The 17,407-nt window shown below is 42.7% G+C and overlaps 1 protein-coding gene across 2 annotated transcripts in view; it reads right to left on the bottom strand.

Annotated features, from left to right (window-relative positions):
• The window catches only part of DOCK1 (dedicator of cytokinesis 1), a 263,271-nt gene that overhangs the window by 100,840 nt on the left and 145,024 nt on the right, over positions 1–17,407 (bottom strand). For both annotated transcript variants that reach the window (XM_015632986.3, XM_015632987.3), the window contains exons 28-29: positions 16,929–17,030; positions 12,151–12,245 (exon numbers count right to left, since the gene is read on the bottom strand). In XM_015632986.3, the coding sequence (XP_015488472.1) occupies positions 12,151–12,245; positions 16,929–17,030 (197 nt within the window). The remainder of the gene's footprint in view (positions 1–12,150; positions 12,246–16,928; positions 17,031–17,407) is intronic.

The raw sequence follows: 17,407 nt of genomic DNA, 5'->3' as shown, positions 1-17,407 counted from the left end.
CATCCATCCATCATCCATCCATCCATCCATCATCCATCATCCATCCCAGTCAAGGAGGACTCAGCAGGACCCATCTGGTGGCCTCACTTCACAGAGTTTTTGAGGATGAGCTGACTCACCCCATGCTGTGATACATTTCAGTGTTCATGTTCCAGAAGACTTCTCCTGCCCTGTGCATTCCCACTGAAGTGCTGCCACACCTGCATCCCGGGTTCCCCAGCAGGCAGAGCTTTAGTGCTGGCTCTGCACCAGCTGCAGGGGACACCTGAGCCAGCAGAGAGCTGCCCAAAGCAATCAAACTGCCCAAAACTTCCCAAACTGAGCCAGGGGGTGATGCTGTACCACAGGAGTGCCATGGGTTATGGAGAGATGGCTCTGTCACCCGGCAGCTCCACAGGGAATGGGAGCAGAGATGGGATCAGGGATCAGGTGCTCCAGTTCAGCTCCATCTCTCTGAAGCCACTGGCAGAGAAAGAGACTTTTCATGGCATGGATAACCAGAGTGACCTGAGCAATGACAGCTTTCACACCTTCTGCAGCACCCATACATTATTATTCTCCCCTTTTCCTGGAGCTGCTGGCAAACAGCAAACAACTCCCACAAAGAGCAGGTGGGTCCCCAGTCTCCAGGCCAGGGCTTAGGGAAGCTGAAGTCAGGCAGGGGTGGGGAAGGTCACAGCAGGAACAGCAAAGGCATTTCCAGAGTGCCTGGATGCTCTGGATGCAGGCTGGGAACATGGACAGGATCAGGGAAAGATGGAAGGTGCAGGGAAATGCCCTTCCCACACATCCAGGACAAAAAAAAGCTGAAAAAACTGAGAGAGCAAAGTGCCTGTCCCAGGCAGAGGAAATCCAAACAGATCCCTGAACACACTGACAGCAAATTCCCTCTGCAGCTCAACAGGTGTTTGGTGAATGTTTATATACAAGGAATTTAAAGAAGAAAAAGGTTTGCTTTTAATATCTTTCATGTTATTGCTTTGAACATCCCAAATGAAAAACATGCTGGAAGTTTAAAGTTCAGCCACTCAAGGAACAGGATTTGCACAGTGTGTGCCTCAGGATGGATATTTTCTAACACAAATGATAAACTATATCCATCAACTGTAACCTAAAGACTCTCTCATTTTGGTTAATGATAAAAAAAAACATGAATTTACTTTCTCAGTTCAGCCTGTTCATCCCAAGATCCAGAAATATCTCTGTTTTACTACCTGCACATGCCTGCTTTCCTGTAACACTTTGATGGAAAAGGAGAAACATCCATCAAGAAAGGCTGAGCTCAAGCTCTGCCTGCAACGCACTGAGAGAGAGAGAAGATGACTTTTCAGTGCTTATATTCACTGATATAAACCTTCAAACTGGTGATAGCCGGTGATCTGGCACCTCTTTTCTCCCTAAATATGCTTTGAACTCTTCCTGCCCTACAATCACACATTTGTTATGTCAGAGCAGGAATAATTTCCTTTTTATTGAAAAAAAACACTCTCCAGTTTTTCCTATAGCAGCTGAGCTTTCTCATACTCCAACTATAAAAGCTTGTTTTCTAGAATATGTTCATGAAATATTTCTGATCCTAAAATTTAATAACCCCAGAAAAGGCCTTGCTGGCTTTGTAAGCATTGAGGCTGCTGCTCTCAGAAGCCAAAACGCTGAACCATTGTCAGCCATTGAAAAAGGTGAAAATTCAGCAAAGGAATGTGTTGGCAAGGTAAAAGCAAGCAGGGTTTTAGGAATCTTTTACCCAAATTGTATTAAATTAATAACTGGTTTGGACACTATTCTTGTGAATTATTAAAAAAATACTACATTAAGAGGAAAGTAGTGGTTTATAGTATGTACAATATCTCTGTTTCTGCTCTAAGTGCTGAAAATCCTGGAGTCACTCATTGATGGTCAAGCCCATGGAATTTCAGTGCAAAGCTCACCACAGAAATCTGAATTCCAGACTAACAGCCAAAAATGCATTTAAGCCTGAAAATAATATCCAAACAACCATTTTTTGTTATTTTTCAAGACTGAAATATGGGGTTCTTTTTTACAATACTGGAAAAGATGAATAAACCCCAAGTGTGATAAAGCAGCCCATATTTCACTCCCTGGGTATTTTTAAATGGGCAATGGTAGTAACTGAAATGATGCTGATGTGGAAAAACAATGATTTGAAGTGAAAAGTTTCTACACCTTCCCTGTTAAAAATAAACATCACGTGGTGTTAGCTTTGACTTGGTAAAAATGGAACCCTGCTTTGGGATTTAACACCTTCAGCTTTATTTAATTACCTCCTTCACGCTGCTGCTTTTATAAGCACCAAGTGTTCCCACATGGTGTTCATGCCTTACATCCTGTGCTAAAAACATCCCAGAACGTTCAGATTTGGGGCTGTGACGTGGACACCCTTCCTGGGGGGTTTAAATGCGCACAGAAATGAGCAGCCAGGGCACCAAAATTCCAATTATTAACTGGAATGCCACATCCAGGTGGGTACCAAGGTAGAACATTTTTCCCTTCCACCACAGAATAACGGGATTATTTAGGTTGGAAAAGCCCTCAAAGATCATCAAGTCCAACCTGGCATTCCAAAGCCACGCCTGATCTGTGTGCCCAGGTGCAAAGGATGCTCCATGGTTGTTGGATTCCCACCACCAAAGGGCATCATCATCATTTTCTCAGTCTTAGTTTGGGTCTTCATCAGTCTTACCTTAATTAGTCTTAGTTTGGGTCTTCATCAGTCTTACCTTAATTAGTCTTAGTTTGGGTCTTCATCAGTCTTATCCCAATCAGTCTTAGTTTGTGTCTTCATCAGTCTTATCTCAATTAGTCTTAGTTTGGGTCACACATCCCAAGGATTATTTTTCCTGTGGGAACATACGGAGCAAAACTCCTCGGGGTGTCCCAAGGAATGTGGTGCTGCAGGCACCAAAACCGGCTCTGATGAGCCAGGAAAAGCAGAATAAAGCTGGAAAAGTCCCCAAAGCTCCATGAAATGAGAAAGCAAATACTTGGATGCAGCTTCATCCCAAACACCCACACTGGTACAATAATGTGGATTCAAATGTTCATGAGCTCATCCTAGAGAGAGCAAAACTTTGAGTATCTACACACCAGGGCCCCTGGAGGGGGTTCAGGCAGCAGTGGAGGAAGACACTTTAGAATCATGAAATAAAATATAAAATTTAAAATGACAGTTAAGGGTTTTTTTTCAGTTGTAATTAGGAAATTGTAAGAAAACTTTAAATGAAAGGAAGGCTTACACTAAAAGATCTGTCTGAGGAAATGTAATCTGCCAAGGGTTTCTGATACTCCTGAAGTAATTAGAGCACAAAACAAGAACCAAAAACATGGAACAACATTATTATCCATCATTTACTGCACAATACATTGGACTCTTCTTGCTTAATTTGATTTAAAAAAAAAAAAAATAAAACACAAACTGATAAAGATATTGGCTGCTAAAAGGCTTCTGAGTACAGTCATCCCAAAGCACCTTAATGTCAACCCAGGTTTAGATTCTAGAAGGGAAAATAATATTGGAATCACTGTGTTCCATTTGAAATTACTTTGGCAAGGCTTCTTCAGGTCTCAATTAGCTCTTAGCAGAGAATTACCATGACACACAGGCTAATAACCTCTCACAGCTTTCTTTCAAAACAATGTGTTAAACCCAGCAGCTCTCAACACCGTCAAGATGCAACTTGGGAAAAAATAGAGGGCAAATAGCCAAAAAAAATGAGTTGGCTTTCCAAGGATCTTGTTAAAAACAAAGGAAACCAGACCTCCACTGCATCCTGTGGGTGATGCTTCCAAAAAGTGAGGAGTAAAAAGCAATTTCAAACATTCTCTTGCTTTTTCTTAGGGTAGCAGTTGAGCCATGCTGCCTCTTTCACTCAGCTGTGTGCAGCTCCTGTGCCCTATTTTTCCTTAAAATATCCCATTTCTGAGCCAGTCTGGGAAATGACAGACTGGGAGGTGCCTCTCAACTGCTCGTGACTTTAGAGCAGGTAAAACACCCCAGAGTGACAACCAGCAGGGCAAACTGGTGTTTGGGAGGAGCAGCCACTCCTCCCTGTGATTCCCTGTGAAATATCCTCCATGGAAAAACCACAGAGTAACGTGGAATGTCCCCTGGATTAATTATTCCAAATAGCAGTGAAAGGATGAGAGGTAACGGCCTCAAGTTGCAAGGGGAGGTTTAGGTTGGATATTAAAGTGAATTTCTTCATGGAAAGGGTTGTCCAGCAAGGTCCTGGTGGAGACCAGACTGGAAATGTTCACAAAATGTGTGGATGTGTCATCTGAGGATGAGGTGGTGCTGCTGGCTTGAGGCTGGACTCAGAACTCAGAGCTCCTCCCCAACCTCAACAATTCTATGATGAACCCACAGATTCCTTGAAGTTCCCCAGCTTTATAAGACACATTCAGAAGGTTTTGAAGGGATCCAATCTGACCCCACTCCAAGGAGGACAACCAGCTCATGCCCAGGAATTTTCCAGGTCTAAACCTCAGTGCTGTCTCGCCACCTAAAACTCTGTAAGGTGCCAAAAATAGCAAAAATTTCTTCTTTTAACAGAAGATGAAAAAAAAAAATCTCTAAAAAACTCTTAGTTCACCTTTTTCCCCTTGAACTGAAGAACAGCAGCAGTTGGGATCATTTCATCCCTCTGTGTTTCTCCCTAGAGCAGGAAGAGCTGTTCCCTAACACAATCCTTTGCTTCCAAGTCACTGGAATTTTCTTGTGGCAAATCAAAGCTGAAGAGTCACGGGGCTGCTGCTGAGCAATGAAGGTGGAGCTAATGCTCCACAGTGGTATTTGGGAAGCAAAATTAAAAGCAAGTTGTGCTTTAGGATGAGGAGGACCTGCAACAGCTTTCTCTTGGTTTTACAGAGCTGCTGTGGCTCTGAGATCTCCACTCCTGGCAGGACACAAATCCCATCCACCTTTAGGGACAGGGAAATGTCTTTGTCAAGGAAAGCACAGTAATAAAACCCAGAACAAGCAGTATCACACTGGATGCTGGATGGGGTCACCAGCCCAAGCCCACCTTGCTGCAGGAATCTTCCCAAAAACCCAAGATGGCTCCAAACACACAAAGAACATAATTAAGATGATACAATTATAATTGTCAAGGTAATTATTTTAGTGCTGGAAATCATTATTCCACCTCTAGACCCCAGGAGGGATTAATCATGACCTAAATAGATGGAAGGAGTGCTCCAAAAAGGAGCAGATGGATTTGGGAGGGCTGGGACATCTCACACCCACATCCCAACATTGGCAGCTCCATGGGGTGCTTCTCAGAATCCCAGACTGGATTGGCTTGGAAAGACCTTAAATCTCATCCCATTCCCACCCCTGCCATGGCAGGGACATCTTCCCCTACCCCAGATTGCTCCAAGCTCCATCAACCTGGCCCTGGACACTTCCAGCCACAGCTGCTCTGGGAATTTCATCCCAGCCCCTCACCATCCTCACAGGAAGAATTTCTTCCCAAAATCCCATATAACTCTGCCCTCCTTCCATGACTTTTCCGTCATAAATGATCACAGATTACAGAAATTAAGGAGAAAAGCAGATCATGAAATCCAGTGGGCTGCCCCAACTGCTCATCAGCTCTCACAACCACACCATTGTCAAGATTCCACCAATGCCAGGGACATTTGTAACTCCAAAGGCTGGGAGAAAACCACCTGCTATGGGGTGGAAACCATCAAGGGAAAAAAGGCCCTGCTGAAAAATATTCCCTCAAGGAATCTCAGCTCTTTGAATTAGAAAATACCCCGTTATTTCAAACACAGTCAAGTACATTCATTTTCCTCCCAGGTGCAGTTAATCTGACAGGTACAATGCTAAAGCAAAAATCCTGCAAGGTCTTTCCTGAAAAGGTCAGTACATTATGCAACGGGGTTTTATGGACAGCAAAAAACATCCCTGCTTGTAGAGAAATTTTAGATGATTTATCAATGTGCATTCGTGTCTTTTATTCCCAGATGAAGAGCAAACTTTGGGGCACTCAAGTTAATTTTGAGAACTGGCTCCTAAGGAAGTTACAAGCTTTGAAAATTGTTATTCTCACTCTATACATGGGAAATAGTGGGAGGGTTTTCTACAGAGAGAAATAGTCAGCACTAAAGAAAAACAAAATTGCTCCCATTTCAAGTCTTATTGCATTCCAGCCCTGAATTAAATTATTGGATTGTTCAAGCTGCATGTCTGGACTCTTAAACTTTCTAAGTAAGCACAGAGTCCTGTAGGAAATGCATTAATAGTCAGGAAAAGTAGCAGCAATTCCTTCTAATCCAAGCTTTTTGTACTGTTCAAACTCTTCTTGAAACAATGCATCCCTTGGCCTCCTAAAACATAATTGCATTTCAAACACTTCCTTCATCCCAATTCCAATTTGGAAATGTAAATCAGTTACCCTATTCCACTAAAACATATATTGAGGAAATATTTAAGTGATCAGGGCCCAGTTACAAATTCAGATTTTCAAGTAACATCCACTAATCATAAAATTGAGTGGTTAAGGCTGGAAAGCAACCTTTAAGGTCATTGTGTCCAACCTTCAACCCATCTTGTTCCAGATGTTTTTGGAACACTTCCAGGGATGGGGACTCCACCACTGCCCTGGTGAATGCTTAACAACCCTTTCCATGAAAGAATTTTCCCTCATCTCCCATCCAAACCTCCCCTGGAGCAATTTAAGGCCATGAATAATGCCTTTGAACATGGAATTAACACAGGCTTGAACCCATGATGGGATTTGGGAAATGAAATGATGATTTAAAAGTTTTTTTCTGCTCCCTCCACCCCAATCCCATAGATTTAATATCACCTGATAGGCTGTAAAATTGCCCTGCTCTTCCTGTAGTTTTCAATCCAGAATCTTTGCCATCCTTCTGGCCTCTTTTTCCCTGTTACAAAAACTACCCCTCATCCAGCAGGAGCTTGGGATGGATTTTAAATGAGAGCTTTTGCACTTGCACTCATCTGATGGATGCAACTTGACTGGTCAATTATGTAAGTGCAAAGAGCCTATTTTCATACATTTATTAAAACCATCCTGCTTTTGTTTCCATAAGCCTGCCTCAAACCCAGCAGAACATTGCAATTAAGCCAAATTTCCATGAGCTAAACCCTGATTTTAGTTTGGCTTTGGGTGCCTTGTCAGGAAGGATAAACTCAGAGGCTGCTGAAGCCCGAGCTGCTTTTGAAGGTCCCGAGTTGCGCAGAAGTTGCTGCGGTTCCTGACGCGCGTCAGGGTTTGCCCACTGCTGATGGACGGTCACAAACATCACTGGAGGTAATTCTGAGAGCACAGCACGGATCTGACAGGTACTGCTATGACAACCAGGCAGCAGAACTGCCTACATTTCCCTGGAAGCTCCAAAAATAAACATTCCAGGACATGTTTATCCGGAGCGTCTCCCCGTTCCTTTGTCCTCCTCTTTTCAAGGCTTTTTTTTGGCTCCTCACACAGGAAATTCATCGAGGTTCTGGGCTGGTGGGGTGGGGGTGGGTGGGGTTGGGGGCATCTTCTTCATGGAAGGTGTGGGGTGGTGGTTTGGATTTGGGAACAGGGGACATAATACGGGAATATTTCTGAGCAGAGTTTGGGGCTGTGACAATTCCCTGGAGAGCCCAACCATCCCTTGGAAAGAAAACTCCTGATATCCAACCTAACCCTCCCTGCCACAACAGGTAACACTGCCCAGATTCCATCCCCAGGCCAGCTCTATTTCCTCTGAAAAAAACCCAAAAAAGTAGAGACAAGAAACCTCATTTTCCTCTCATCCCTTTCTCTCCCACTTCAAAAGGCAAAACAAACAGGTATTTTATGTAAATGTGGACATTAGAAACAAAAAATAGAACAGCAAACATCAGATTCCCTTTTCACAGGCAACTCAGCTTCCACTGGCACGGCTGCAGATGAAAGTAGCAGCTACAAATTAATATATCATAAGGTCTTACCAAAGGAACTGAATTGTCTCAAATGCCAAAAGTAAGACCAAAGACTAAATTATTTTCATTTACGGAACCGTAGGGAGGAATTGCTTTCATGTTCTGAGTTATGTGTTTAGGAGGAACCTAAGTTTAGCTTGTCAGCTTCTGACAAAAGTAAACAACGATTTCTAAACCATTTTGGAATCATTTCAAAACATGGTTTCGATGGGGGGAAATGGAAACAAGACAAAATCCCTGCTTTTTTTTTGTAACTGCTTTTACAGTTCCAGCTCCTGGTGTGTGTTTTCCTGGAGGTGCCTGGAATGAAGAATCTGCCTCCAAAGCACTTCCCAGCCCTATCCAGAAACACAGGAAAACTCCCTGATTGCTTCAAACCATTTAATACAGATATTATGGCTTGAATAGGAATATCTCTTCCTGAAAATGTGGGCACAGACAAACCCTACAGATGGAATTCAGAGGTGGACAAGTATCCTAAAAGGAATTAGAAAACATTTCCAGCTCCTCCTTACAAGGAGCTGTTTCAAAAGCACATTTAATGATCCCTTATCCATCTCTGTCATCCCTCAGTGGTTTTTTCCACCTCCTTTCCTTGGATGTTGTTGTTTACAGTAAACCAGGGGCTGATCTGGACCAAAATTTGGAAAGGAAAGGAAAAGCCAATGCATCAGTTTGAATATTCTCTTCTTTTACTCCTAAAATGAATTCTTTTATCCCCAAAATGCTGATCAGGCACCTGCAAACCAATGTCACCTTGAACACACTGGTGGCAATTCTATCAAATTGGTAATTATTGCTATAATTGATATCAACTGATATCAAATAACACCAAAACCTTGGGCTCTGAATCAACAAACTGCTTTACTAAAATGAGAATTTTACTACATTAGACAAGTCAGTAAATCAAGTATTTTACAGAAAAAAAAAAAAGGAAAAAATTATCTTGATAGATATGAAGATTTCTTGTCTCCCTGTGATGTTGGAACAAAGGCATGGAATGTGATCCTGAACTTGGGATGTGATCCTGAACTTGGGATGTGATCCCAAACTTGGGATGTGATCCTGAACTTGGGATGTGATCCTGAACTTGGGATGTGATCCCAAACTTGGGATGTGATCCCAAACTTGGGATGTGATCCTGAACTTGGGATGTGATCCCACACTGGTGATGTGATCCCAAACTTGGGATGTGATCCTGAACTTGGGATGTGATCCCAAACTTGGGATGTGATCCCAAACTTGGGATGTGATCCCAAACTTGGGATGTGATCCTGAGCCTGGCACAGCAGTACTGGGAGGCAGGAAAGAGAGAGGACCAAAAACAGGCAGGCAAAGTTTTCAGAGTAATTTCTGTCACTATTAATGAATGTACAGAATTTATATATATATAATATACATAAAAATATATTTCTATATATTTATCCCACTAGTGAAGGTCAAAATAATACTATACTAAATTTGAACTGAACTTTTATTTGCAAATATTCCCTGTAATCCAGTCATTCACATGCATTTCTCCATTTCCCCTCTTCCCCCATGGCTATAACTTTATCTCATCCAGGGTATGTGAATCCACTGCTTAATCCAGAGTATTTTAATCTGGAAGCAAAGCACTGCAGGAAGAGTTTTAGGAAAAACCTCCTAAAGGACTGGTCTAAAGGAAGAATTAGAGCTTGATTTCCCAGCTATTTTTATTCTTTTTTTCATTGTTTCACACTACCAGATACATCCCATGCAATAAACAAATGAAACTGTGGATACATTTAAAGTTTAGTTCCCTTGATTTGGCACAGAAACTGCCCAAAAGGTGCTTTCAAAAACAACACAAAATTGCACTTTCAGAGTTATTTCTATGGAGGGGACGCCACAGCTTTAAAAGACAGAATTTATTCTTAAATTTCATCTGGTTTTCTTCAATAAAACTTTATAAGGATGGAAATAAATGGAGCAGATGGACAAAACAAGGTATTTTACAATACAGCTTTCTGGGTTTGGAAACCACGTTAACTCCAACAGGAAAAATGAAAAGCATGGAAATCAATTGAGAAGCATTTCCAAAGGAACTGGTGCAATGGGAATGAAAGACTGAAGGAATTGGGGATGAACAACCCTCCTTAGGACACCTGAAGATATTCATCAACACCAAAAAGACTGGGAAATGTTTTTGTTTTTAACTTTAAATACTACTCAGATATTCTACAGGCATTGAGAGGAGTCAGGAAGAACCAAAGATCATCAGCACATCCCATTTCTGCTTCCTCAGGACTTCATGTTCAGCAGGGGATAAAGACAAAACTATTTTTAAGGATAAAAATTCCAAGCCTCTGTCCTAACTGTGAACCATCGTGCTTTGTATTGCTCCAAATTTTCCATGAGGAACTGTCTGGGGGAAGGATCCCTTTGTGATTGAAGGAAAGAAACAATGCAGGGAAAGGTTCTTTTTGTACCTTTGCTCTTTCATTTGTACGGCCAGAATTTCAAAGTGCCAAATAAAAACCAAGGTGAAATCCCCACCCAAGTGAACACTGAGAGGTCACCTGGCAAGAATGGGAAGGGAACACAATTCCAGACTGGTTTGGGTGGGAATGGACCCCAAATCCCACCCAGTGCTACCCCAGCCATGGCAGGGACACCTTCCCCTGTCCCAGCTGCTCCAGCCCCAATGTCCAGCCTGGCCTTGGGCACTGCCAGGGATCCAGGGGCAGCCCCAGCTGCTCTGGGAATTCCATCCCAGCCCCTCCCCACCCTGCCAGGAACAATCCCTGCCCAAAATCCCACCCAGCCCTGCCCTCTGGCACTGGGAGCCATTCCCTGTGTCCTGTCCCTCCATCCCTTGTCCCCAGTCCCTCTCCAGCTCTCCTGGAGCCCCTTCAGGCCCTGGAAGGAGCTCTGAGCTCTCCCTGGAGCTTCTCCTCTCCAGGTGAGCCCCCCCAGGTGTCCCAGCCTGGCTCCAGAGGGGCTCCAGCCCTGGAGCAGCTCCGTGGCCTCCTGTGGATGCTGTCCCTGAGCTCATGTCCCTCCTGTGTCCCAGGGAACACTCCCTGCTGAACTTTACACATTACACAGCAACCCCACTTAAGAATGTCCAAACACAAACCCTCCCAATCCTGTTCCAACCTCTCAGGTATCCCAGAGCTCTCCTGTTCACAGGTAACACACACTGGGAGACACCAACACCTCCAGCACAGCCTCCAAAAGCTGCTTCCACTCAGAGCTGAGGAAGCAAAACCACTTTCAAAATTAATAAAGAAAGAAATAAATCCAAAGGGCTTCAGATGTTCCTCATCAGCTCTCAAAGGGCTCCTTATTTCAAACAGCAGGTGCTTCCCAAGCATTCCAAACCAGCAGGAAGAACCCAAAGATGGCTCAATCTCCTGACTCCAATTTATTCAGAATGGATTTTATTAGGGAGTTAAGGAGACTTCAGAAGCCAAGATTAAAGTTATGGTGCATTTTTATAAGGAGAGCAGGAGCTGTGGTTCAGGATTTTATATAAGGAAACGTTGACAACTTTACAGCCATGGTAGCTCCCCAGTAAATGCAGAAGAGTTTCTCCAGGCAACTGGTAAATATAATGTTTTTCCCTTATACTTTCATCTCAGTACACATAAAAGCATTTGACACACTTAATAAAATGTCACCAGCATAAAACACTGCACAAAGGAATGCTAAATAATGACAGAACTGCAATTATTGAGGAAAAAAAATGAGCATTAGGAACACTTTCAGCCTCTCTCTACATTACTGGGGTGGTGGAATTTGGATTTAAAAGCTTTTTTAATTCTTCCTTGTAAGACCAATGGAATCATTTCTGGACATACAACTGCGTACAACACCACCTAATTTGAGGTCATATGCAAAACATGCAATTCATCCTCCAAAGAATAAACTGGAATATTTTAAGATATGGATAGAATTTTACTGCACCTGCAGTTGGCTCCAAAATCCAGATTCTCAGACTGACGCCACCCTTAATTTTTGGTGGACTCCAAGAGCCCTAAACCAGGCTGCTAAAACGTTCCTCCAGAGCCAATTTTTCAATAATTCTTTGCATCAGAGAAGGAGGAGAAGGCAGGGCAGGCTGGCTGCAGCCTGGTGGTTGCTGTTTCCAAGCAACCCCGTTGTGCCGGAGCGGAGCCGGAGCCGGCGGCGCGGGAAAGCTCCGGAGCGTTTCCCTCTGTACTCACTTGTTCTGCATCATGTTCATGATCACCCAGTCCGAGGGATACACGTTCTTCCCAATCAGGTTCTTGAACATGATGAATGTTTCCATCAGGAAATCCTAAAAGAAGAGATGGGGTTTGGAGAAAAGGGAGCAGAAAACTCCAAGGGATGGCAGCAGTTATTAATGACTGCACTCCCAAGGGGTCTTTGTGTTCTGCTTCCTCAAAAAGCTGTTTTTCGTAAAAAACACACCTAAATCCTACTCAAGCACATTTATACAGGATGTCCATAAATCCTACAATAATTCCATTTCAGAAATGGTAACAACAATAATCCCACATCGAAGCAACCCATGGGATTCATCAAGGCCAAGCACTGGTTCACCAGTTATCCAAAAGGAGATTCTACTGGAAAAAACATCATTTTTTCCATACTATGGACAAAATCTCCCAGTTCCTTCAAGTACTGTGACACACCTGTCATGACACACCCTTGGGAAGTTGATAAAAGCACACTGGCTCATGGAAACAGCTAAAAAAACCAAGTTAAATATTTATTTAACCCTTATGATTGCATTAAAAAAACTCCCTGGAATCAGGTGATGAATAATCCCTCCCTTCATGGATATTCTCCAAAAATGGAGATTATTTATGTATTAGAATAAAAACACCTTCCAGCTCAAATCATCACCCCCACCTGGGGCAGAGGACAAAAATGGTTTGGGACACCCTAAAATTGAGAGGGGCCCTCTCTAAAGGGAGCAGCAGGAATTGCTTCTGCAAGTGAAAACCAGCCCAAGAACAAGTTAATTTATCAGCATAAAGCAATTTATTTCCACTCAGCTATAAACAAACAATTCTTTGGACCAGAAACTTTGTGTACTTTACAATGTAAATCATCTTCTACAATTTGGGAATCTGTAATTGCTATCTAACAATTTCTGTAATATCAAATGCTGCGAGGAAGATAAAGGGGAAAAGAGAACTTCATGCAGAAAGTCCTTGATCCACTTCACACAGAGATAAAAATGGACTTTTATTCCAAGGTTAGAATATCTTCCCTTTGATACAGTTTCTCAGTAATGGTATTTATCTGGTCTATCTTTAAAATGTCAAATGCCTACAAAAAAAATCCTCAATATGTTCCATCGACTGGACTTTTAACTAAGACTGGTTTCTGTGTAACCTTTTCAGTGAGAAACCAATCTGAAGTCCCTGCTCCCATCAGTCTTCCTTCAGGTCTGGGAGCCAGCATCTTCAGCAGATTTATCTTTTAATCCACTGCTCTGCTCAAATGTTTTCCTGGCTCAGAAATTCCCTGTCTGTGGATGCAGGGAACTGCAGAGATCCTGAGGACAAGGACTGAAGATTAAGAATCCCTGAGTGCTTTGGGTGGGAAGGACCTTAAAGTCCATCTTGGTCCACACCTTCCCCTGTCCCAGCTGCTCCAGCCCCAATGTCCAGCCTGGCCTTGGGCACTGCCAGGGATCCAGGGGCAGCCCCAGCTGCTCTGGGAATTCCATCCCAGCCCCTCCCCACCCTCCCAGGAACAATCCCTGCCCAAAATCCCACCCAGCCCTGCCCTCTGGCACTGGGAGCCATTCCCTGGGTCCTGTCCATCCAGGCCCTGGTAAATATTCTCTCTCCAGGTTTCTTATTTCACAAAGCAACGTGAAACTTCCCCCTCTCTGGAGTCATTCCAGACCCACCTGGACCCTGCCCTGGCAGGGGCTTGGACTGGGTGATTTCCAGAGGTCCCCTCCAACCCCAGCTACTCTGGGTTTACTTCCAGGCCACTGGGCACCACCACGTGCAGAATACTCCTGGTAAAACAGCTCCTCTGTTATTTTATCACACAACACCAGCAAGGATCACAGAATCCCAGAATTGTAAAGAGGCAGAAGAGCCTCAGGAGCATCAAATGCAAGCTCTGACCGTGCCCAGTGAGCCAGACCCCGATTCTCTGGCATTAACAGGATGGAGAGCAAGGCTGGAGCTGCTCCTGGTTCAGATGTCACCAATGTCTGCAGCCACACTCATCCCAGAGCCTTTCCTCCAGCTCAGGAAAATCTGCCTCCATTTAAGAGCTCAAATTGCAGATTTCCCTGCTCATTTTCCCTGTGTTTTGGTGAAAGAATTCCATTGTTGATGATTTGGTTCCTTCCTGAGCCTGGGGGTTCTGACCTACTTTGCTGATTCAGCTCTGCATTTCCATCCCCTGATATTTACATTTTAATAACCCCACGCTCACCCAGTACTTTAAATAATGCTCTGTAACAACTGAGCTAATTATTGATCAAATAAAAGATTCCTGACGCTCACCTGGGGTTTATGCATTCATAATATTGCTCTTTTTTTCCATTTTATGGTTCTCATTAGAAAAGCAAATGGTTTGGATGAATTATCCTCATTTTATGAGGAAAACTCAGGGGTTTTGAGGGGCTGGGAAGAGAGGGAAGCCACCAGGACAAGAAAAAACTGCTGATTTTCAGTATAACTGGAAGCAGGACAAACATAAAAACCTGAATTAAAGGAGGAAGGGTTACAACTCCTGCTCTCTCTCCAACTCCAAATACAAATCCTATTTAATAGTAAATCGAATTCACTGCAGGTAAGACCCCTAAAAATTTCCCATGCACTGATGGAAAGGAAAGAGCCTGAGCTCATCCTGAGATTCTCCACATGGCAGAGCAGGAACAGGAAATTTTTGTCAACTAAACCACGTGAGTCTCAAATCAAAATATTTTTTACTAAGTAAAAAGAAGGAAAAAAAAATCATTAATCCCAGTTAATCCCAGAAACAACCTCCCTGATCTCAGATAATGTTTCATCTCAGAATGACAGCAGAATCACAGATTTGGATTGTACAGAATCACAGCAGAGTTTGGGTTGGAAGGGATCTTAAAGCAAGAAATTCCTCTTTGAACAGACATTCCTTCATAAATCTAAACTCTCTGCTCTGCAGAGAGGTAAAAGACTGGTTTTATTGCACTCCACCTCATCTTTTCACAGACTTTTGAGGCCAAATATGACCATTATAATAATCTAAACCTGCCACCTACATAACACAGACCATAAAGTTTCCTCCAGCACTTCCAGCCCTGAGCTTCCAACCCTGCTTGAGTGAGAGCAGAGGCTGAAGGAAGATTTAAGGGTCTCCAGTGGTGAAAAAGAAATCACAACTTAAGTTTTCCCTTTTTCTTGCCTTTTTTTTTTTTTAAGGAAAAGCTTTTCATTTCTGCCTGGCTGAATTTAGTCTCAGTTCTAAATCACTGCTCTGTGATTAAACTGAATCCTCTGCAATAGAAGTGCAGTTTTCACCTCCAGTTCTGGGTGTAAAAGCAAAGACTCCTGGATTTCAGTTCAGCTGGGTGAGTCCAGTGAGAGGGGTTCAAAAAACTGCTGGGTTAAAGAAGTGGAAAAACCATGGGAAAAAAAAAAAGAAAATTCAGTTTACTCACTGTAGTTTCCTTTACTCACAGGATTAACAATTCTCTGCCATAAAACCTCCACACCTTAATATTATTTAAATTATTTAATATTATTTATATTATTTATATTAATATTATTTAAAATCAGCTCTGAGCTTTTAGAGATGCCAGGCCAGGTGCAAAAAGAGGCTTCAGCACCTGAAAACTGGAACAAGGCAAAGAGCTCAAACTTTGCCCAGTGCATGAAAGAATACAAATTCAAGACAAAATAAGAAATCCAAACATAAGAATTACACAAAAGAAAGACCCTGACTTTCTCTTCTCTCTGCTATAACCATTCTTTTCAGCCCATTATCTGCACTTAGTTTGGGAATGTTCTGCTGCCAGTGCCCATCCATGTAAACACTCCAGGATCCCAAAGGATCCATGCAGTGATCCTATCTCCAGCAATTTGCAGCTCAACTTTGCCTTCCCCCTCCAAAAACAGCAGCTCTGAGCTTTGGAGATGCCAGAGCAGGTGCAAAAAGAGGCTTCAGCACCTGAAAACTGCAACAGGACAAAGAGCCCAAACCTTGCCCAACACAGGCAGAAGGAAGAACAACACAAATGCAAGACAAACTGGCAACTCCAAACAAAACTGACACAAAAGGAAGGTCCTGGTGTTGTTCTGGCAGGGCTGGAAGGAGGAAGAGAAGCTGCAGAAGGATTCAAAGCCAGGTGGAAGCTGCCTGGAGCATCCCCAGGGTGGCAGGGGATGGGTCATCACGGATTGCTGGAGCTCAGCCAGGGAGCTGGGTGTCCCCTCCCTGCCCTGCCCATATGGCTCTTGCAGGTTATTACACAGTGATCTCCTCAGCTATAAACTCCCTTTATTATGCTTTAATTAACTCGGGTTGTTGCCTCAGCCAGGCTACCCAACGACTCTGAGAAGACAAATTTCAATTATTATTGCTTATTTAACAACTAAGGGCATCTTTAAGGTTAAAGTGTTTTGCATAAAAGGGAAAAGGGAAAGTGAGCAGATCTCTAAGTAAAAGCTACTTTGAGAAACGAAATCAGGACATCTGGAAGATTTAACACTGAAATTTCCTTTCCTAAGAAAGCCTTTTTTATATTCTTTTTCTTCTCTCCTTACTAGATTTTTGTAATGTCTCATCACTACTATTTTTTTACTGCTTTCTTTTAATCCACTGTCTCATGTTTTAGAACACTGAAAGCTCCAGCTGTACTCCTGTGCATGTCACAGTGCCCAAAGAATTATTTGATATTAAACCTGGAATGCCAAACACATTTTCTTCACAAGTGCATTTAATGACCAGTACCAGGAAACCAAACACAATCTTATGAAGAGATAAAACAAATTAAACTCACCACAACATCCGACCTCATCTTGCCAAAAGTCTTGATTAAATGGGCATAGTGATAATCCTCCATTTGCCTCAGGATGGCTGTCATGCAGGCCACGAAACTCCCCTGGAAAAAACCAAAGGAAAGCAATCCATCACTTAGGATAATGCAACATAATACTGCCTATCACAACAGAATATTGCTAGAGAGAACCACAGAATGAAATGGAGATAATTCTAGCATTAAAATTCATTAATGGATATGCAAAATTCTGTTAAGGAAACAGAAAAAAAAAACTCATCTCGAAAAGTCTCCAATTTTCAATTTCATGGGTTTATCACTGAAGCTTTTGCGACATATTCTTCATCTAAAAATTGCTCAGACATTAAAGTCACTGCAAGGTAATAAACAGCACACCTAAAAATATCACACAATATCAGCATTTGCATTTGGAAAGTCAATATTCTGCTCAAGGAAGAAATCTTTTCAAAATGAGCATATTG

This window comes from Parus major, chromosome 6 (genome assembly GCF_001522545.3).
Source record: "Parus major isolate Abel chromosome 6, Parus_major1.1, whole genome shotgun sequence".
Lineage (NCBI taxonomy): Eukaryota > Metazoa > Chordata > Aves > Passeriformes > Paridae > Parus > Parus major.
The sequence above is the reverse complement of the archived record's forward strand: the minus strand, read 5'-3'. Positions and strand labels throughout refer to the sequence as shown.